Source organism: Procambarus clarkii, chromosome 62 (assembly GCF_040958095.1).
Source record: "Procambarus clarkii isolate CNS0578487 chromosome 62, FALCON_Pclarkii_2.0, whole genome shotgun sequence".
NCBI lineage: Eukaryota > Metazoa > Arthropoda > Malacostraca > Decapoda > Cambaridae > Procambarus > Procambarus clarkii.
Window position 1 is genome coordinate 865,070 of NC_091211.1, and position 22,421 is coordinate 887,490.

Sequence of the window (22,421 nt, forward strand, 5' to 3'; positions counted from 1 at the left end):
CGGATTAAATTCGTAAACCGAGGTGCCCCTGTACTTGTTTGGTCAGGCCGGGGGCTGCATTGTGTTAAGTGTCCAGTTGTGGCGCTGCATCATTACCTGGGCGCCTTGAGCCCCCTCCCCTTCCGGCCCGTTGGCGTCGTGAGGGGGCTTGGTGGACGGCTGCCGGAGTGTGATGCTCCGTTGGGCAGTCCTCTGTCCTTTTCTGGCCTTGCACTCCTGCTGCTGTCTTCTCCAATTGTGCCGGATCGCTTTTCCTTTTCCTTATGTTTCGTTTTTCTCCCCCCTCTTCTCCTATCTGCTTGTCGTTTCCTGCCGACCTTTTGCTTGTTTTGGATTATTTCTTTGGACTTCTTCTATTTTGACGCCCGGGTGCTTGAGGAGGCATACTCTTGCACCCGTAGAACTGTAGTACCCGACGTCTCGAGCGAGGGGAACCTTTTATTGTCAATCCCCCTTTCGTCGCTGAACCCGATCTCGACGGACTGACGGTTCTTAAGGTGGCGTTTGTGGGGCGTATACTCACGACGCACCCCTAGGGGGCCCCGGCATGATCGGCGATAGCTTCCTGTTGGGTGTCCTGCCTCTAATTGTGGCTCCATGGTGGGTATGGGGGCACATTCGTGGATGAATTTGTCACTTTTCGTCTCTATGTCGTTGAATGTTTCCGTTGTACCCTCTCAGGCTCGTGGGGTGGGCGACCAAGCCCCCGAGTCGGCCTGTATTGGAAGACCAGGCTCTGTAGCTCCCGCTGCGTTGGGCCCCGACCTTGCTCCTCCTTTGACCGTCCTGACTTCTTCCCCCAGCTCCCCTCCCTCCTCTGAGGTTGGGTCGAGCCTCCAGCCCCCGGTGGTGACCACTTCGTCCCCTGGTGTGGCTAAGTCTTTCGTTGTGACTACTGCGCCTTTTGACCCCTCTCTCTCTAGGGGTTCTCAACGCCGTTCGCGCCCCAACCGCACTCGCTCGATTCCTTCCCGTGCTGATGCGTATCAGGCCTTGTTTGGTCCTGCTTCATGGGCCAAATACTTTGATCTCCTCCCTCTTGATTCTGCGCCTCCTGACGATTTCTCCCTCCATTGGCATCTTGTAGATTCCGTGGATGCGTGTGTTACTTTCAACCCCACTCGTCTCAGTGCACGTGTCGTTGCTGCTCCTTCTCAGGATGCGGCTTCCCGCTTGGCTGCCTTATCTTGCCTTGGCGAGATCCCTGTTCGGGTCTCCAAGAACGTTCAGATGAATTCCAGTGTTGGCACTATTCTCCTCCCACCCCATGTTGCAACCGGTGTTCGGAATCTGCAGGATTGCCACGATGATATTCGGCATATCCTTGATGCCCAAGGCCATTCTGTCCTCCAGGTTGACTCGTTTACTCGTCCCCCTCGTGGTCGTCGCCGTCAACCCCTTCGCGTTGTGAAGATCACCTTTGATGGTAGGACCCTTCCATCCTCTGTCATTCTTGCTGGTGCTAGGTGCTCTGTCCAAGAGTATATTCCTTCTCCTCGACTTTGTAATAAGTGCTGGAGGTTTGGGCATGGTGCCCTCCGCTGCTCTGGGACTGTCTCTCTCTGTCCTTTGTGTGGGAGTGAAAGTCGGAGTGCACTTCTCCCCAAGCTCGCTGCCTCAACTGCGGTGAGGCCCATCCTACGTTCTCCCGTGCCTGTGTCCATTACAAGCTTGAGGCGGCCGTCCTTAACCTGAAGCACCGGGAGCGTTTGTCTTTTCCTGAGGCGAGGCGCCAGGTTCGCCGGCTCCCGCCTTATACTAATATCTCTTATGCTCGCGTGTTGCGCTCTTCCTCTCCTCGTCCTTCCCCCCTTCCTCAGACTCTCAACCGTTTCCGGGCCTTGGACCCTGATACGCCCACTGCCCCCTCCTCTGTTCCTTTGAGTTCTTTCCCGAGGGGTCCCCCTCCTGGTCCTCTGTCTGGGGTTCCCCTTCTTTCAACCCGGTCTGTCATGTCTCCTGTGTCTTCTTCCTCGTCCCCCTCCGATCCTCCTTCCCATCCTCTTCCTCCATCTATCGGCTCTCCCCGCCGCCTGTCGGTGCAGGCGGATGTCCATCGCTCTCCTAACGGCCGTCGTGTGTGCTCTCGTTCGGCTTCTCCTGTTGAGACACTGGAATCCGTTGCCCGGTACGTAGTTGCTGGGACACCTGTCTCTTTAAGTCAGAAGCGTAAGCCTGGCTCCTCTCCTTCCTCTTCCCCGGCGGGTAAGAAGGCTTCGCTTCTTCCTTAGCTCCTACTTCTGGCTCTGTTGCTCCTTCCCCTCCCGTTTCAGTGGTTGCGCCCCCTGTTCCTGCTATGGAGGTTTCTTTGGCCCCTGCTTCCCTTTCGGTTGCTGCTCTTGCTGGGGTGCGCTCCCCTCTTTCTACTCCCCCTCTTCCTACTACTGTCCTTGACTGCTCCTCTCCGTTGTCTCCTCCTCTTCCTCCTCCTCCTCCGGACCCCGCCCGCCCACCTCTGATCTGTTCTCCCGTTTCCTTCCCTCCGTCTTTGCTCAGTTTACCCATGCCCCCTAACCCTGACTTTGCTGACCCTGATCCCGACCCTGATATTCTTTAACGTGCTCTGTTGCTCTTTCGCCTTTGTTTCTTCCTTGTTCTCTGTTTTTGTCCTTTCTCTTCTCGTCGTTGTCCATTCTTCAATGGAACGTTCGAGGTTATTACGCCAATTTCCTCGAACTCCAACTTCTGATTTCGCGGTTTTCGCCCCTTTGTGTCTGTCTCCAGGAGCCAATGCTTGGTGCTCGTCCTGGTCGTTTTCGTGGCTATTCCTTTCTCTCCCCCCCCCCAGCCATTGCTGGGGCTTCTAATTCTTCTGCTCTCTTGATTCGTGCAGATGTTCCCTTTGTTCCTTTACTTTTTCCTTCGCCTCTCCATTGTTCTGCTGCTCGTATCTTTGTGGGGAAATGGTACACAGTTTGTTCCATTTATCTCCCCCCGAGTGTCCCGCTCTCTCTTCCTGATTTGAAACACCTCCTAGACTCCTTGCCGGAGCCTGTGCTCCTGCTGGGTGACTTCAATTGTCGTCATTCTCTTTGGGGTGACGTTCTGACGAATACCCGGGGTCGCCTCCTTGAGCCGTTTCTCCTCTCTTCTTCCCTGTCTCTTCTGAATTCTGGTGAGCCCACTCATTTGGACTCTCGGACTCGCACCCTTTCTTGTCTTGATCTTTCTCTCTGCTCTTCTTCTCTTTACTTCGATTTCACGTGGCAGGTTCTTGATGACCTCCATGGAAGTGATCATTTCCCCATCCTTGTTTCCTTTTTCTCTTTTCGCCCTTCCCTCTCTTTCCCTAGGTGGCAGTTTGCTAAGGCAGACTGGACCCTATTTACCCTCAGTGCTGCTCTCTCTGACCTCTCCCTTCTGCCTCTCTCTTGCGCTCTCCTCCTTTTTCATGACACTGTCTTCAACGCTGCCCTCCGCTCTATTCCTCGCTCTTCCTCTCGGGGTCCACGGAAGTGCGTTCCTGGTGGAATGCGGACTGTGCTCGGGCTGTCCGCTGTAAGCGTGCAGCCTGGAAGAGGCACCGCCGTAGGCAGACGACCGATTCTTTTCTTTTCTTTCGGAAAGCGAGTGCGGTGGCCCGTAGGGCCATCCGTACGGCTAAACGTGAATGTTGGGCATCTTATGTGTCAACAATTACGTCCGAAACCCCTCTGGCCCAGATCTGGAAGCGTATCCGCAAGATAGCGGGTAAGTTCGTTCCCGATGTTTCACCGGTCCTTCACCTCCATGATACTCTTGTGGCGGACCCATTGCAGGTCTCTTCCGAACTGGGTTCCCACTTTTCTTCTGTTAGCTCTGGTCTTCATCTTCCCCAATCTTTCCTTCTTCGTAAACCTGTCCTTGAGTCTCGTCCTTTAGATTTCTGCACTCGTCTTCAGCTTCCCTATAATGATCCCTTCTCTCTCTCTGAACTTCGTTCTGCCCTGGCCCTCTGCGGTTCTACGGCGGCGGGCTCCGATGGTATTCATTATGAGATGCTTCGCCATCTCCCTCCGAGCACGTCTCAGTATTTACTGAGTCTGTATAATCGGATCTGGGAGTCGTCGTCAGTCCCTGAGGACTGGCTCGATGCCGTTGTCCTCCCTGTTCGCAAACCGGGGTCTCTGGGTACTTCCCCTAAGGACTTTCGCCCTATTGCTCTCACAAGTTGTGTCTGCAAACTCTTTGAACGTATGGTTAACGTTCGTCTGATGTGGTTCCTGGAACACCATCACCTCCTCTCCCCTTCTCAATTTGGTTTCCGCAAGTGCCGCAGCACGACAGATGTCCTGGTGAACTTGGAGGTCTATATTCGTACTGCTTTTGCTGTGAAGACCTCCGTTGTTGCCGTCCTTTTTGACTCTAAGGCCCTTACCCTCCTTCGGGTCTTGTCCCATACTTCTTGGGGGGCAGATAGGCGCACTCTCCTTGCTTTACATTCCTCTCTCGTCCTGTCTAAGCTCGATTATGGTTGCCCTGCTTACTCGTCTGTTTCTCCTTCTACTCTTCGCCGTCTTGATGCTTTGCACCATACTGGGTTGCGCCTCAGTTCTGGTGCCTTTCGTTCGACTCCCGTCCTTAGCTTGTATGTTGACACTGGCTTCCTGTCTCTCCAGGACCGCCGTGATCGCTACTGTCTTCGCTATCTTGCGCGGTCCTTGCAACATCCTTCCTCTCGCCTCTGTCGTGCTTTAACTTTTACCCCTCCTGCGGTTCCTGTTCCTCTTCACCACCTCCCTCTTTCTGTCCGGTTATCTCGCCTGCAGGATTCTCTTTCTGTTCGTATTTCTGATGTTTCTCCTCGTGTTGTTCCTTCTTTGCCCCCATGAAGGGTCCCTCTTCCGCGGTTTTGTACATCCTTGACCCGTATCATCACTAAAGCTTTTACCCCTCCTACGGTTCTAAAACGCCTTTTCCTCGAGCACTTTTCTTCTCACTCCCGCTCCGTTTCTGTCTTCACCGATGGGTCTAAGTCAGCGGACGGTGTTGGCTACTCTGTTGTTTTTCCTGATCGCACTTATATGTGTCGCTTGCCTCCGGAGACTAGCATCTTTACAGCGGAACTTTATGCTATTCTCTATGCTCTTCGTCTCCTACTTTCTCGTTGTCAGTCTTCCTTTGTAGTTGTTGTTGACTCTCGTAGTGCCCTCATGGCTCTCGGGTCCTTTAATCTAGTTCATCCAGTGGTTGTCGAGATCCAGCATTGGCTATTTCTCGTTCACAGTAAATTTAAGTCGGTTGAGTTTTGTTGGGTTCCCAGCCATATTGGTGTGTCTTTAATTGAGCGTGCGGATGCTGCCGCCAAGGAAGCTGTCCGCTCTTGTCCCATCTCTCGTAAGGGCATTCCGTATTCCGACTTTTACCCGGTTATCCATTCCTCAGTCCTTACCCGTTGGCAGGCTTCTTGGTTGTCTGTTACTGGTAACAAGCTACTTACTCTTAAATGTTGTGTTTCCCCGTGGCAGTCCTCCTTCCACCGTAACCGGCGGTGGGAAACAGCTCTGGCGAGGTTGCGTATTGGCCATACTCGCTTAACCCATGGTCACTTGATGGAGCGCCGCCCTGCTCCTTATTGTCCTAGTTGCATTGTCCCTCTTACGGTCGTGCATGTCCTTCTTGAATGTCCTGACTTCCAGGACGAGCGTATGTCTTGCTTTCCGACCGCCCCTCGCGGTCACCTGTCCCTCGATAGAATTCTTGGTGACTCTGATACTTTTGATATCGTTCGCCTTATGCGTTTTTGTTCTCGTATTGGCATCCTTGGTGATATTTAGCGCCCTCTGATTATTTTGCGTCTTTGATGGTGCTACATAGCCTTCCCGGTTTGGTGCCTTCTTTTGATAATTACTTACTTACTTGGGCGCCTTGAGTTCTGTGTCTGGAGACATGCTTTGAGTTTATCCGATTTCCCTCATTCCCTGTTCCAGGGCTCGGATCTCGGGTCGTCCACAGGGCTATCAAGCATAGCCAGCCTGCTGTCTACTCTCGTGCCTATGATGTTCGGAAGTTTGCGGCTCTTGCTGCTGTATTTGAGAACATGTCTTGGGCTGACATTTGGGCACAGGAGTTTTGGAGGTCGAACAGGGTCCTGGCCTGTGGGGAAATCTGGCTCTAGTATAATACTGATAAAATGTGTAATTTTAAGAATGCAAAATAATGATTAATTCTAAGATAGCTCAAAGGACCAGAATGAGTGATGAAATGAGAAAATCAGTGGCTTATAGATCTATGATTATATATGAATAAGTTCTATTAAGCAATGACTGTAAATTAGATAATTCTAGAGCCAGCCTCCCATGACATTTTTTTGGGGGGGGTCTTCTATGAGTTCAATCTATGTGTAACATATATTATGCAATAATAATAATGAGTATAATATTGGGAGACACACAGATAATGAGAAAATGTGTAATAAAGAAATACTATTGTAATGTAAAGATTAATAATGCATAAAATGGAATATATGGTTCGTAGGACCATAAAATATGGGATCTGAGTAATAAAGTACTATCTACAATGAAAAACTGATTAAATCTGAGCTGTGACAGAGGGACGTAGATGTAGTCCACTGTACATCAGTCTGGAAACAGTTTGAGATAGCACTACTTGAAACATGTGAGAGTATGGCTGCCACACGTTTCCTCAGGGGTGTTGCACCATGCTGCAATAATATTTCCGTAATTTCCACCATAAACTAGTATTTACACACATATAAAGTAATATCTAGATATTTGGAGGGGGAAGAATTGCCCTCACGTGGGATTGTTATTACGCCCGCGGCTTAACAACATGGCTACCTATATTAGTTAATTTTATGAGCTCAATAATTAAACTAAAAGGTAAAAATGCCTGCCGAACTGGTGTCCCTGATTCTGGTAAGCTGCGTCTTCAATCTAGCATCCAGGGATGTAACGTACACCTCGAGTACACCTCGAGCTACGCTACGAGACCAACGTGATCACGCTGCGCTCCTCACTCTAAGCTGTATATCAGCCCTTATACTATTGCCAGATGATGTAGACCGCCACCCACAGGCAGCTAAGTACATGGAGTCCTAGCATGTTATAGCAAAACCAAAGTAACCGACCAAAATCAACTCATTCCATCTCAATTAAGTTTCAAAACATTCCTCTACGGCTGTGAGTACCAGTGCCTGCTGCCGCCACCGCGCTGCCTGACGCAAGTTTCTTCACAACATATACCCCCAGTCCATTCTAACCAATCATGTCTCCTAAACATGGGGCTGTGCAAAGAAAGAAGGACAACAAACCCCTTAACAAGGCAACCATCCCGGCCAACTCAAACAATATTCGTGTTTCTCCGTCTGGAAGCTCTGGGGTCCAGGGCAGCGGTGCTGCCCTCCCCTCCACCCCTTTGAGCAAGGGAGCAGAGACATCTCAACCCTCTCCTATGGACATGCTAGCATCCCACTATAAGCAACTCAAGCGAGCTTCCGGTCCCTCACCGGAATTCTATAACTGGGCCGAGAATCAGTGGTTCAAAAAGTTGTGCCAAGTCCTCGAGTCTCAAAATGCTATCATCTTGAGTCTTCTAAATGAGAATCTAGCGATCCGCGCTAATCTCCAACAACAACAACAAGAAATAACCCTCCTCCGCGAGGAAATTAGAAACTGCAAGGCAAGCCAAGACCAACTACAGCATGATTTAAATGATCTCCGTGAGGAAAGCAACCTTCTGAAAACTGATGAAGCCATTAAAAAACAGGAGGAAGCCCTCAACAAAATGACTGCATGTATCAGTACATTTTCAGCCCAGCGTTCTGTCTCCCAGGATGAACAAGACCAGCAAAAGCTGCTAGACTCTGTTATAGTGTCGTCCCAAGATATACCTGTGGAACATGATGGTGAAAACTGTGTCGAAATAGCTCTGGATCTCATAAAAGACAAATTGCAGCTCATTCTAAACAAATCTGACGTTATTGCTGCCTACAGAGTAGGCAAAAAGAATCCATCAAGTCAAAACCAACGGAAAATTCGCCTGAAGCTGTCTTCCCAGTTCACGAAATCCAATCTAGTCCGGACAGCTGTAGCCCAACGGACGGGATTATACATCAACGAGTGCTTGACTAGGAACAGACAGCACCTCCTCTACCGCCTGCGTCAAATCCGTCAAAAAAACCCAGATGCGATTCATCAGTGCTTCGTTAGAGATGGACTGATAAAGGTGAGAAAAACCGCAGAGGGCAAAATGTTCACAATTACTAAAGAAGAGAACCTCAACACTTTCCTCTCCCAATGTGGTCTGTCTCAGCTCATTATCATTCCCAGTGAATTAACTTAATTAACCCCCTGTCAACTAGTGGGGCTAGGTTTCCTAAGTCTCATTGTTTCATTTTCTGACTTAATTTTTAACTTGCTCTTAACTAGTCATTTACTGAAATTTTTTAATTGAGTGCATAAATAGTTCTTCAGGTCTTATTAATTATACAGTCATAACTGAACTATTTATAATTAATAATCATTAGCTTAAATTTGCCTATGCTTATTATTCAACTTTTCTTTGATTCCATTTATTACCTAGGTTGCCTAGCCTCGCCATGCTCCCTTACTCCATTGTACCCCTGGCTTTGCCTGTATCTCAAATTGCAAATTGTTACTTACAGTGTACCTGAGAGTACTTGTAAGCTATCTACCTCATTTTTCATTTTTGCTCAGTTTGTTTTTGTATTGCTTAGTCTTGTTTATATTTCTGTTTTGTATTTCTATATCTTGTGTTTTGTATAGTCCATGTTTATATGTTTTTTCGTTAATCTCATTTATTACCTAGGTTGCCTAGCCTAGCCATACTCCCTTACTCCATTGTACCCCTGTAAGCCCCTTTTGAGTTTGCTTTGTTCTGTATTGTGTACATCTTTTTCCCTATTTTATAGCTTATTTCTACCTTGTTATTTGCCTTTCTTCCCTTGTTTTTCCTGCAATCAGCTTTTTTTATGCAGACAAGTATAGACCCTGAACTTAACCTCTTATCCACTATCTATGACAATTATCACTTTAATGATCTAAATTGCAGATATTTTGCAGCACATGATGTAAACAATGTATTAACTCATAATCACAATATCTCTGTAATCAATTTGAACGTTAGATCCCTAGGTAAACACTTCGATGATGTTAGTGCCTTGATTGAAGCTATTGACAACAAATTCTCTTTTATTATACTTACTGAAACATGGTTGAAAGAGGATACTACTCAGCTCTTTAACATGCCTAACTACTCAGCAATTCACAACTGTCGTCAAATTCAGAGAGGTGGTGGCACTGCTCTTTACTACCACCAAGAACTAACATGCTTAAAAGAAATTAGAACCAGAGACTGCTATGGGGAGTATATCTTCGCCAGCTTCAGAGTCAAGGGTGCCGAGTCTGTCCTGACTGTGGGTGCAGTTTATAGAATTCCTAACACTGATGTGTCCGAATTCAACTCAAACCTTAGAAATCTAATACTTGATAACAGACTGAACAAAAACCACCTAATTATCGCAGGGGACTTTAATATTGACCTCTGCGAGCCTGAACACCCCACTGCTGTTAGCTTCCTCAACTGTATGAATTCCTGCTTCCTCATACCCTTAATCACTAGACCTACTAGAATCACTGATAGCACTGCCACGACGCTCGATCACATCTGGACAAACATAACCTCTCCGCTTACTTCAGGTATAATCACCGATAGCACTACAGATCATTACCCCACATTTCTCTTAACTAACATTAGCAAACCACCTCTTGAGTCAAGAGTGATACGTTTTAGACTACACAATGAAACTGCTATAGACAATTTTATAACTGCTGCTGATAATGTCAACTGGGAGTCCGAGTTAGGTAACATAGTGGACATCAACCTTGCAGTACAATCTTTTCTTCAAAAAACTCTTAGCCTTTATAATACCCACTGTCCTATGCTTACAAAACAAGTCACAACCAAAAGGATTAACAATCCCTGGCTTACAAAGGGAATACTTAAATCTATTAATAAAAAACATGACCTTGAGAAGTATAGGTTAGGAATTGTCTCCAAAGAATTCTCAAAGAATTACTCATTATTGCTGTCTAAGATAATTAGACGAGCCAAAACTAAATACTATGAAGATAAATTTACCCAAATAAAGAGCAACATTAAACAAACTTGGAGAACAATTTCTCAAATATTGGGATCAAAGAAGTCTTTAAATAACAAACCGACTCTCCTGTCTAATAACGATGGTCAGCTTTCAGCCTCTGATTCTGCTACTGAGTTCAATAGGTTCTTCTCTTCCATTGGTTCATCCCTTGCAAATGATATTCCATCTTCCAGTACAGACATTAATGACTATCTTTCAGGTAACTATCCACAGTCTCTGTACCTAAAGCCTATTAATTCCACTGACGTCAATGAGATAATCCTTTCCCTTAAAACCAAGTCTGGTGCCCTTGAGGAGATGCCAACTTTAATTTACAAAAAAGCCTCCAGATCTTTAACCCCTGCTATTGCTTTGCTCTTCAACAAGTCACTTGAACTCCAAACCTTCCCAGATATTCTAAAAAAAGCGAGAGTAACGCCTGTCCACAAATGTGGTAATCTCACAGATGTTAACAACTACAGACCTATATCTATCCTGCCAAACTTGTCAAAAATTTTTGAAAAACTAATCTATAAGCAGCTTTACTCATATCTAGCCAAACTCAATATACTTAGCCCTTGCCAATATGGCTTCAGACCCAAAAAAAGCACTAACGATGCACTTATTAGTATGCTTAACTCGATTCATACAGCTCTTGATAAAAATGAGTTCTCTGTTGGGTTGTTTGTGGACCTGCGTAAAGCTTTTGACACTGTCAACCACCAAAACCTTCTTCTTAAATTACATCATTATGGAGTCAGAGGACACTCCCTACAATACCTCAAATCCTACCTTACTGACAGGCTCCAATATGTTTCTGTGAATAATACAATTTCTCCCACCCTACCCATCAACATTGGTGTTCCCCAGGGCAGCATACTTGGCCCTCTCCTCTTTCTCATCTACATTAATGACCTTCCAAATGCCTCCCAACACCTCAAACCAATTCTATTTGCTGACGACACAACCTTCATTTACTCCAGTCCTGATCCCCTTGCTCTAAATGCCACAGTAAATACTGAGCTAAATAAAGTCCATCTGTGGCTAACTGCCAACAAACTCACCCTTAACATTGACAAAACCTTTTATATTCTGTTTGGCAATAAATCCTCTAATCAAATAAATCTCAAAATAAACAATACCCAAATTTGTAACAAATTAGATGGCAAATTCCTTGGCATTCTCATTGACCACAAGCTTAATTTCCAGGGACACATTCTAAACATATCAAAAAAAGTTTCAAAAACTGTGGGCATTCTTTCTAAGATCAGATATTATGTACCACGCCCTGCCCTGGTGACTCTCTATTACTCCCTTATCTATCCATATCTCAACTATGGTATTTGTGCTTGGGGCTCTACTACCCAAAATCACTTACGTCCTCTAATTACTCAACACAAAGCTGCTATTAGGACAATATCCAATTCTGGCCCCAGACACCACTCGGTACCCCTACTTAAATCTCTGAATATGTTAGACATTAAGTCACTGCACATTCTCTCATGTGTATTATACATATATAAAACGCTAAACTATAATGCCAATCCTGATCTCAAAAGCTTCATAGAAGGTTGTATCAGAACCCATGAGCATCACACCAGAAATAAATACAGTTTTGATATTCCTAGAGTACGACTTAATCAAACTAGAAATGCTCTACAAATCAAGGGGCCCAGAATGTGGAATGACCTTCCCAACCATGTTAAAGACTGTACCTCTCTCAACCAGTTTAAGTTAAAAGCGAAACTATACCTAATAAATTCCCTGTAACCTACCTTACCCTTCTATTGTCAACCAATGTCTGTTTTTTCTTTAAAGAGCGCTGTTTTTCGACATAATTGTATTTGTGCTGCTTTTTCATCTATGTTTTCATTTCTTGTTTTCATTCTACTCATTATGCTCAATTAGTATTAAGCTTGTCATTTAAGTTTATCATGCCCGAAACGCTTTGCGTAATAGTGGCTTTAGGCATTGTATGTACTAGCTATACCTATAAGTTAAACAATCCTTGTAAATATTTATTGTATGTATGTACCTTACCTAAATAAAATTGTATTGTATTGTATTGTATTGTATTGTATTGTAAGGATGCCTTCTGGATGGTAAGATTTGTTGGGACCGCTTCGGAGCACCGTGCCGCTTGTTAATCTAATAAGGCGAGAGACCTGTCTCCTTCCCTCTTGAAAGTCGCGCATGCGCATTAGCTCCCAGTAGGGGCTCAAACATAAATTATATTTATTTATTTAAACTAAATAGGGAAGGTGGCGTTTATAAATATCGTTATTTTGTTCAAATATTTTATGTGGTGATGATTGATTCTCACAGTGCAAGTCAGTTAATGTAGACTGCACAAATAAAACAGACTTGCTTGGTGGTGGAAATAATTTTAGATTATGATATTATTTACTGGAACAGCGATCAAGCTGGGTAAAGGAATTCCAGTAAACTGTTGTATACTAAAAGTAAACCTATTACTAAATAATTATTTCTAATAAAAGAAAGTAAATGGCTGCACTTTGTTAGATCTACAGGTATGTGGAAATTTAGTCTCCGTGAGTGGCTGATGCAACACTACAACATTCTAGGAGAAATTACATGATGTTCCACAACCTAATACAGTAAATTCTATAATACTAAACTACGTATTAGCAGTGTTAGTTAATTATTACGCTTAGTACAGGAAATACATCCCATTGTACTAAGGGTTAGTAAATGAATATTAAATGTGTATGAAGCCTAATACCGGAAATACATCCTGCTGTATTAGGGATGAGAATAACTGGTAAAAATTTCCAACATGGCCCCCCCCCCCATTATCTCCTGAACGTTCCAGGCCCTCAGCAGTCTTGTGTGAGCTGTCAGTTGCATAGAGTTGTCCCGTTTTCTTCATGAGGCACATGGTACTGCCGCCTCTCGGGTGAGTCTCTCTTTTACTTATCTTTGGGTATCTAGCTCCAGGGAGCCGACAGGGCTCCCCACAGAAAACAAAATGAATGTATGAAATGTCATTTTCTGGGTGAGCCCGGAGGCTCCCTAGCACCCTCGTTCCTGTGGTTGGTGGTTTTTGTTCTGTTTGCTCAGTCTCCAAACTGGTGGATGAGCGGGTGGGCAAGGCCCCCCTCTCCCTCTCGGGGGGAGGGGAGGGATGCGTCTGTTTGATGACGTTTTGTCCATTGCCTTGTTTTTCTTGGGGAAGTTTTTGGGCTCTGTTCAGTCTTGGGTTGCAATTTTCTACCAGTTAGGGTCTGTATTGGGACACCTACCTTTCTGGGTGCCTAACCTCAGTCGCTAGCATACATGAAAGTGGGGTTTTCTATTTTGCTTTCCCGACTGCAATGCATACGTCACCAATGTACATGTGGCAAACGCTTCATGAAGCTGTCTGAATCCATCAGAGAAAATACGAGAGCAACCGTACAGGGCCTGGGAGCAAGGTCGAGTTAGAGTCCTTAAGGGTCTCTTCTCAGACTTGCTTCACCTGGTCCTGATCCACATTGGTCGTTGGAATCTCCTGAATGTTTGAAACACTTTGAGAGACTTGTTTGGTCCTCATCACATTTATTGATTTGTGAATAATAGGCAACTCGGTGTTGAAGACACCTGGAGTTGAAGGCTGAAGTAAAATAGCTGGCAGTATTCAGAAGTGGTTCAACAGAAACACCGCATAAAGCTTAACAGTAGTTTATTTACTAACTTAACCACTAATACAAAGGGTGCTTGATTTACTTTAGATTGGCGTCAGAAAGGCTATACTGTAGTTGAATTAGCGAGACTCTTGACATCTGACTAATCGATTCGAATCCACTCTTGGAGAAACACCTAACTTAACACAATTGACAGCCAATCATTAACACCGCAAACCTAACTGGCAGTGTGCAAAAAAGGGGTCACAGGAGTTCCAACAGGATACTTGGGTAATGATGATGTGCAATAAATCACAATGGCACTGTCAATGGGACAGGCAATAATCATGCACAATAATTATATCACAATAACTAAATGTGTGGTGTATGTGAAACTCGTATGAGTCCTGACAGCTGGTTTCACTCATTCTGACGTGAGACCATTGACGACAGGCTTTCCCAAGAAACCGTACTTGACACGGAGGGTACTCGCATAGGAGGGCGTACTGTATGCTTAACAGACACACACCCATACTTGATGGCACTGGCGGTGAGTAAGGGTGATGTCACATAGTACAGTGAGGGCAGGGCGGCCTGAGGCGGCTACACGGTCTGGTCTGAGATGGCGGCTAGTGGTGGCTGATTACATGGTACCAAGCGGTACACTGTGGGCAAAAGTCACTCGCAGATTTACTTAGGCAGAGGTACTACCATAATTAACTCTAGGTTTCTCACAGACATCTCAATTTGTCACCAGAGGTTACCTGATACCATTCTGTTTTGCTCTGGTGATTTACAGACTTTTTCACTATAAGATTTCTTAACAATATAGTCACGCTCGCGATTCTGGGCGAATGTTGGTATATCGAGAAGACGCCGAATTTAACTTAACGGTTCTCTTCTGTCTATGGGCCGATAGACAGAATAGGACATGTCAACTTTGTATGGACCTCCTCACGAGAATACCCTTGCAAGCTGATGCAGGGCTCCTCGTGGCACAACCATCAGGTCCAAGTGACCAATGGCGTTGTAGTGAAGGAGCTGGAACCAATGATATTGGTTGTTACGTGATCGGTAGAAGAGGTGACGTCATGAACATGTCACGACCACGTCACAGTTGTTATTCTCCATCGCGTTGAGGCTGACCCCAGAGATCAGGTCATATGCAGGCATCCCCCTCTACCATGCCTTGCACCTTTCACTGTGTACTCACTGACTCCATGGCATAAATGCTTAACTTCCCTATATCAACTTCTTGCCTGGTCAAACGGAGGCCTCTGATATGTACGCATTTCTGGTTATGCAGGCATCCTGGGGACACTCCACATGACAGTTTACATCCAGGATTAACAGAGATAGTGCCCTGTGCACGAACGAGATCGGTGCACTGTGCGCTGCAATGAGCCATTCATGTCAGCTGTGGGAGAATCTTGAGAGACCATACTCTCATAATGAATATACTCTCAAAGAGTGGAGTTTTCATAGGCCATTGCTCCCTGCACCTCTCTGAGGGAGCCAGGTTCTGGCTCGTGGTTCCTGGTAGGCAGAACTCTACGTGACTGAAGCCCCAGACCAATATTGCTTTTATCAGTCCTATAGCTCCAGGGAGCCTCAGGGGTTCACCCAGAAAATGGCGTTTCATTACATTCATCGCTTTTTTTTTGGCTACGTGTTGTATGTGGGCACTGAAGTTCAGTCTCTTATATGTGTATAGGCCAAAGAACTTTCCCTCATTTTTATTGTTAATGTTAACATTGTCTATCTGAAGTTGAATTTTTTGAAGATTTACTACCAATAAAATGTAGTAGGTCTTTTCTATATTTAGTGTGAGTTTGTTGGTTGATATCCATGAGTGGACTTTTTAAATTCATTATTTACAATATTATTTAGTGTGTGGGGGTGGGGTCAAAATAGATGAATGTAATATTGTTAACAAATAGTATAGGTTTAAGAATGTTAGAAACATTGGCAAATCATTGATGTATACAAGAAATTGGAGAGGTCCTATGCTGCCCTATGGCACTCCTATTGTTAATGGTAGTGGGTGAGGCATGTTACTGATGGCTATATATTAGTGTCTGTCACTGAGATGGGAACGAATATAGCTCGGAGAAAGGCCTCGGATACCATAATGGTGAAGTTTAAATAAGAGGTAGTTTTGGTTTACATTATCAAAGACCTTTCTCAGGTCAATGAAGAGGCCAATTGGGAACTAATTTTTGTCAAGGGCTCATCAGACAGGCTGACAAATCTTTTAAAATCTAATTAATCTTGAACCATAAGTATCATTTGAGAAAGGAGAAATTTCCTCTTAGATAACATTAAATTTTGACCTTTAAAATGAATAACAAGCAAAGTATAATATGCATCCTACAGTATTTACATAAGTATTTTTTAACATTTGTATCAATCTAAAATATTAAATTTCAGTTAGTAATTGATCCCATATTTGGACACCTTTTATTTTCACTTCAGTTTTTAACATCAATATTGCTGTACATTTAGATATTAAAAGATTTTTAAAACAAATTCAGCTCCACAGACTCCAAAATATAGCTATTACAATTTAGAACATTGTATATAAAGAAGACACATGAGTATGCCAATGCATGAAAATGATCTTTATAGAGTTCTAGTACCTGTAACTTCAAAATCTTGTTATTATTGGGTTTCTTAATATAATTTATTAGTATTGAATATATATAAATAGTATAAATGATAGTTTCTAAGTAGAAATTGTATAATTACAGGGTCTTCCCCAGCTACAGTTACTCCCCAAGTGTTAAGGAATAGCCTAAGAACATTCAGATCTGTCGGAGAAGAATGGAATCGATCATACCTACTTGAGTATGCTCTTTCGGATGAAAATTATAATGATCTTGAAGGAATTCCTCTCCTGCCTTTAAATAATGGGACATGGGGTACATTCTCACGTTCTAGTCGCTCAGTTTATGTCTGCGGAGAAGAAGGTGGAGCTTTCTGTGGTTTGGAAGAACAGTTCCTCAGCACCCATCTTGCTACATCAGTTTACCAGTCTATGCAGAAGATAGCACTTAAAGGTAAGTGTCCACATAATTCTTAACCACTGCGCTGCTCAGCCATGACACCCTTGTTGTGCTCTGAAAAAATATTATTCCCCAAAAATTGTTTTCTCCTATATTGCTAAAATGCGGTCTCTGATCAGGGAAACTAAAATAAAGTAATGTATGTGACATACTTTAACTTTGATGGAGCCGAGAAGTTAAGCAATTTATGGGCGCTGATATTGCTATGCTCAAAATTATGGAGCACATACATTATATTCTAAGATCAATCAAACAATGTTATTGTTGTTATTATACTATATTCACATATTATATATAAAGATATTCAATTATGTGCACTATAATGAACTCAACAATGATTGTGTATTGAGAGTTTATATACACGTAACAAGAATCCTAGGTCAGCCTAGTGGACGACAGCCAACTGTGGGAGGGGCTGCCTCAAATACATTTTTACATAATTATTTTATGTCTGTGAATGGTTTTGTATCAAATTTTTTGCAGTAGTGTGTAATTTGTGGAATTGATGTAGTTAAATGTGTGAACATAGCTATTTTAAAAAATATTGGGCTCATAAATATTTTGACACATATATTATATTCTTAAATCAACCAATCAGTGTTCTTTCTGTCATTACACTATACGCACATTATATATCACTATCATCATCTAGTGATGTTGATAGTGTAACAGACAGATAGCGTAACATACTTTATGGTGATATGCACCATAACAAAGTAGCCTTCTAATAGTCTGGAATGAAATATCCTCAAAAGACAGAGATTCCACCAGGTTAACATACTCCACTGGAATACTGGAATTCAATTCTTCTGTCACAGGCAATCTACTTAATGCATCAGCTACTACATTATCCTTGCCTGGCTTAAACTCTAAATCATACTCAAACTGCTAGAGTAGTAATGCCCATCCTTGAATTCTAGCATTGGCATTAACTGGAATTTGTTTACCTCTGCCAAACAATCCTAACAGGGGTTTATGGTCTGTTCTAGCAAGACATTTCCTCCCCAGCAGAAAATACCTCAGTTTTTTCAGCATATACCAAAGCTAAGGCTTCTTTATCTAACAGAATAATTCTGTTCTGCAGGAGATAATTTCTTGCTAGCAAAATATACTACTGTATCCTGATCATGTACTTCCTGTAATAATGCACAACCCACTCCTACTGGGGAAGCATCTACCTCCAGTTTTAAAGGGAGTCTACCAGTAAAATTAGTGAGCACTGGAGAATTTATCAATTCCTGCTTAATATTCCTGAAGGTATTCTCTCTTGCTGCCCACTTAAATTTAGCCCCCTTTTTCAACAATTCATACAAGGGTGCTAATTTTGTTGAAAAGTTCTTCACGAACTTATAAAAATATGTAACCATCCTAACAAAAGACTGTACTTCCCTAACTGATGTTGGGGCTGGGGCATCTACTATAGCAGCTACATTTTTTGTGAGAAGGAGTAAAGCCCTTACCTGAAATATGGTACCCCAGGTATTCAATGGCCTTGGTCTTCAATGTTGTTTTACCCTTATTAATCTTCACATTGTGCTTTTGCAGCAGATTCAAAACTTATTCTAATTTAGCATCATGTTCTTCCTCATTCTCCCTGCATTCAATAATGTCATCTAAAAAAACTAGGCACACCTTCAATATTAACTAACAGCTGGGTTATTGATGCATGATTGGTTTGGCCGGGGGTGCGTCCTGTGATGTCCGGTTGCGCTTTTTGCCATTACCTGCGTACCGTGTTTGCGGATGCGCTTTGGTTTGCTCCGGTTCTCCTCGTTCCCTGTTTCAGGGCTTCGGGTCTCCCAGGTCGTCCGCAGAGTTTTTCGGTCTTCCAGCCTGTGGTCTGTCTTCAACCCGTTCTCGCAAATTTAATAAGTCAATATTGACTTATTAAATATGTGCATAGGTGACATACTTAACATAATAGATACCCTTAAAAAGATTCATAGAAAACACTGACCTTACCTAACCTACTTAGTATGTTAAGATAAGCATCTTATTGCTTCGTAATTACAATTCTTACCTAACCTATAATAGGTATAGGTTAAGTAATAATTGTAATTACGAAGCAATAAGATGCTTAAAGATACTAAACAAGGTTAGGTAAGGTCGGTGTTTTCTATGAATCTTTTTAAGGGTATCTATTATGTTTACTATATCACCTATGCACGTAGTTAATAAGTCAATATTGACTTTACGAATTTGCGAGAACGGGTTGCTGTCTTTGCGCCCATGCTGTTCGGACGTTTGCAGCTTTTGCTGCTGTGTTGGTGACGTCTACGGCTCATTTCGGGTGCAGGGAATTGAGGGTCGCACAGTTTCTTGGCCGCCCATTCTTTATGCGCGTCTGCTCCTATGCGTTCTTGTTGCCTTGGGTCGCAGGTTACATCCTGTTGTCTCGGCTTCGCATTGCGGAGTTTGTGGCGGCCGCCTCCCTGGTTAGCCCCTTCTTTTCCTTCTCTTTGGGTATGAAGCTCCAGGGAGCTGTAGGGGCTCCCCACAGAAAACCAGCGTTGAATGTAATGAAACGCCATTTTCTGGGTGAGCCCCGGAGGCTCCCTGGCAACCCTCCCTCCCACCGGTCGGCGGTTTTTTCATGTTTGTTGAAGCTTAGCTTCTGAACTGAAGCTTGGCAGCCGGCGCGGTAGGTCCGGGGCTTCCCCCTCCCCCTCTCGGGGCGGGGAGGGGTGCGTGGACGATCGGCGCGGCAGTAAAGTGTAATGTTTGCTTGTTTCCTTGGGATTGTAGGGAGTTTCTACCTCTCTTTTCGGTGTTTGTTTTAGTTTTTTACCATGTGGGGTTTGTTTTGTCATGCCTACCTTTCTGGGTGCCTGACCCCGGTCGATGGCAGATAAGGAAAACCCCAACCACAGTGGGTTTTCCAGTGCCATTGCTCCCTGAAACCTCTCTGAAGGGGCCAGGTTCTGGCGCTGGTCCCTGGTAGGTCTGAACTCCTTAGTTAATGTCCCGGTCTAATATAATATACATTAGCCCGATAAGCTCCAGGAAGCCTCCGGGGCTCACCCAGAAAATGGCGTTTCATTACATTCAACGCTGGTTTTATGTTCTCTGGGACACCACTCACTAACATCAACCTGTAGTACAATACTTAGGATTGTTGAAATATGCTGGAGCTCCTCTGATGCAAGTGTTGACCCTAAGGGTGTCACCTTTTGAATCCAAAAGGGTGGAGGAGGAGAGGTGTTAGTGTTTGGAAGGGAAGTCCCCTTTCATTATAACAGCAATGATGACATTTCTGGGGTACTCTCTCTCTCTTACATTTTTTAGGCTTACCACTAGGACCTGGTTGTGGTTCACTGCTTGCTTGTTTGTCTTACTTGTCTTATTAGGACAATATCCAACTCTGGCCCCAGACATCACTCGGTACCCCTACTCAAATCTCTGAATATGTTAGATATTAAGTCACTGCACATTCTCTCATGTGTATTATACATATATAAAACACGAAACTGTAATGCCAATCCTGACCTCAAAAGCTTCATTGAAGGTTATAACAGATCCCATGAGCACCACACCAGAAATAAATTCAGTTTTGATATTCCAAGAGTACGACTTAATCAAACTAGAAATGCTCTACAAATCAAGGGACCAAGAATGTGGAATGACCTTCCCAACCATGTTAAAGACTGTACCGCTCTCAACCAGTTTAAGATAAAACGAAGCACTTCCTAATAAATTCCCTGTAACCTACCTTACCCCTCTATTGTCAACCCATGTCTGATTTCTTAAACAACGCTGTTTGTCGACCAAATTGTATTTGTGCTGCTTTTTAAGCCATGTCTCCCCCTTTTTTATCTTTATTTTATTTGTTCTCAACACATTTTATTCTTTATACTCAATTAGTATTAAGTTTTTAGTCATTAATGTTTTTCCTGCCTGAAACGCTTTGCGTAATAGTGGTTTTAGGCATTGTATGTACTAGCTCCATCTATAAATCGATCAATTTATGTAAAATCTCTTGTATGTATGTACCATACCTGAATAAACATTTTATTTTATTTTTGTTTTTACTATGAATCTGTGTACACACACTTGTTTTTCATTGTTTTAATACTTGTCTGTAGTGAGACATCACATTGTCTCACATCACATTGATGTAGTGAGACATCACATTGTCTCACTATGAATGACGTCTTGTTTTCCTCTATTGTCATCTTCACAACTATTTTCTTAGGTTGAACTTTACCACTGACTTCTTGGAACTCATGGCATGATATATAATAAGAACTTGTGTGTTAGAAACCAAAAAAAAAAACACAAAAACAATGAAATTCTTCACAAAGTATTCAAGCACGATCATAACTAGGCAGGAGACACTGGTAAACTGAAGTGCCACGCACTCGGTGGACCCGTACGTGTATAAACAAACTACGAAAACTGAGGCAAACAACAATTAACAAATCAAATTTTCCGAAGAAATTGAGTTCGAGAACCGAAAAATACAAAAACGGGCATATGAAAACCAAGGTTCCACTATATTTTCAATCATTCAATATACATTAGATATTTATTTATTTATTTATTTATGCATATACAAGAAAGTACATTGGGAATGTGAGGATACATAATATGGTAATTACAATCTTGTAAAGCCACTAGTACGCACAGCGTTTTGGGCAGGTCCTTAATCTAAGAAAATTTTAAGTAGGTAAATACTTGCAAAATTTATAAAAAAAAATGATAACAGATACAAGGCAAGAAAATAACAAAAAAAAAAATGAGAGAAAATTGTAGGTACAGTATATTAAAGTACATAGGTAGCTAAGATTGATTGCAATGACAGCTTGAATGGTAGTTGACAAAAATTGGTTGGCACAATACAGCATATGGCTAGCACATAAAAGAAGACAGCAATAAACACAATGATAAGGTTGTTTGGGTTAAATACATAAAAATTAGGAGATTGGGTAACACTAGGTACAGAGCAAATTTAAAGCTCAGTGTAGGAAACTTAAGAAGATGAAATTAGGTACTTTTTGGTTTTGCTTTTAAATAAGGCAAAAGTTTTACAGTTTTTCAATTCACTAGGGAGTGAGTTCCATAGACTAGGTCCCTTAATTTCAATAGTGTTTACACAGATTAAGTTTGACCCTGGGATATCAAAGAGAGATTTATTTCTGGTGTGGTTATAATGGGTCCTATTCCATCTGTCCAGGGAGAGTTTCAGAGCATGGTTTGCATTTAAGAACAGGGTTTTGTAAATGTAGTTGACACAAGAGAATGTGTGGAGGGAGTTAATATTTAGCAAGTTTAGGGATTTAAACAAGGGAGCTGAGTGTTGTCTGAAAGCAGAGTTAGTTATTAATCTGATAGCAGATTTTTGCTGCGTGATGATGGGCTTAAGGTGGTTTGCAGTGGTAGACCCCCATGCACAGGTACCATAATTAAGATAGGGGTAGATTAGTGCATAATATAGTGAGAGGAGAGCAGAGTTAGGAACATAATATCTGATTTTGGAGAGTATACCAACTGTCTTAGAGACTTAGTTATTTGTTGAATGTGGGTGCTGAAGTTGAGTCTCTTGTCTAGGAATAGGCCATGAAACTTCCCATCATTTTTATTACTGATGTTAATGTTGTCTGTCTGTAGCTGAATTGCATTTGATTGCATTTA

The 22,421-nt window shown here is 43.2% G+C and overlaps 1 protein-coding gene across 4 annotated transcripts in view; it reads left to right on the forward strand.

Moving 5' to 3' along the window:
* The window catches only part of LOC123766594 (sacsin-like), a 117,946-nt gene extending 99,263 nt beyond the window's left edge, over positions 1–18,683 (forward strand). Inside the window, exon 8 of one of the 4 annotated variants that reach the window (XM_069308155.1) lies at positions 5,910–6,293. In XM_069308155.1, the coding sequence (XP_069164256.1) occupies positions 5,910–6,146 (237 nt within the window). In that variant the 3' untranslated portion in view covers positions 6,147–6,293. Of the gene's footprint in view, positions 1–5,909; positions 6,294–16,475 lie in introns of those variants that run through there. The other 3 variants (XM_069308154.1, XM_069308153.1, XM_069308157.1) reach the window with 3 other exon arrangements.
* The last annotated feature ends 3,738 nt before the right edge of the window (positions 18,684–22,421 follow it).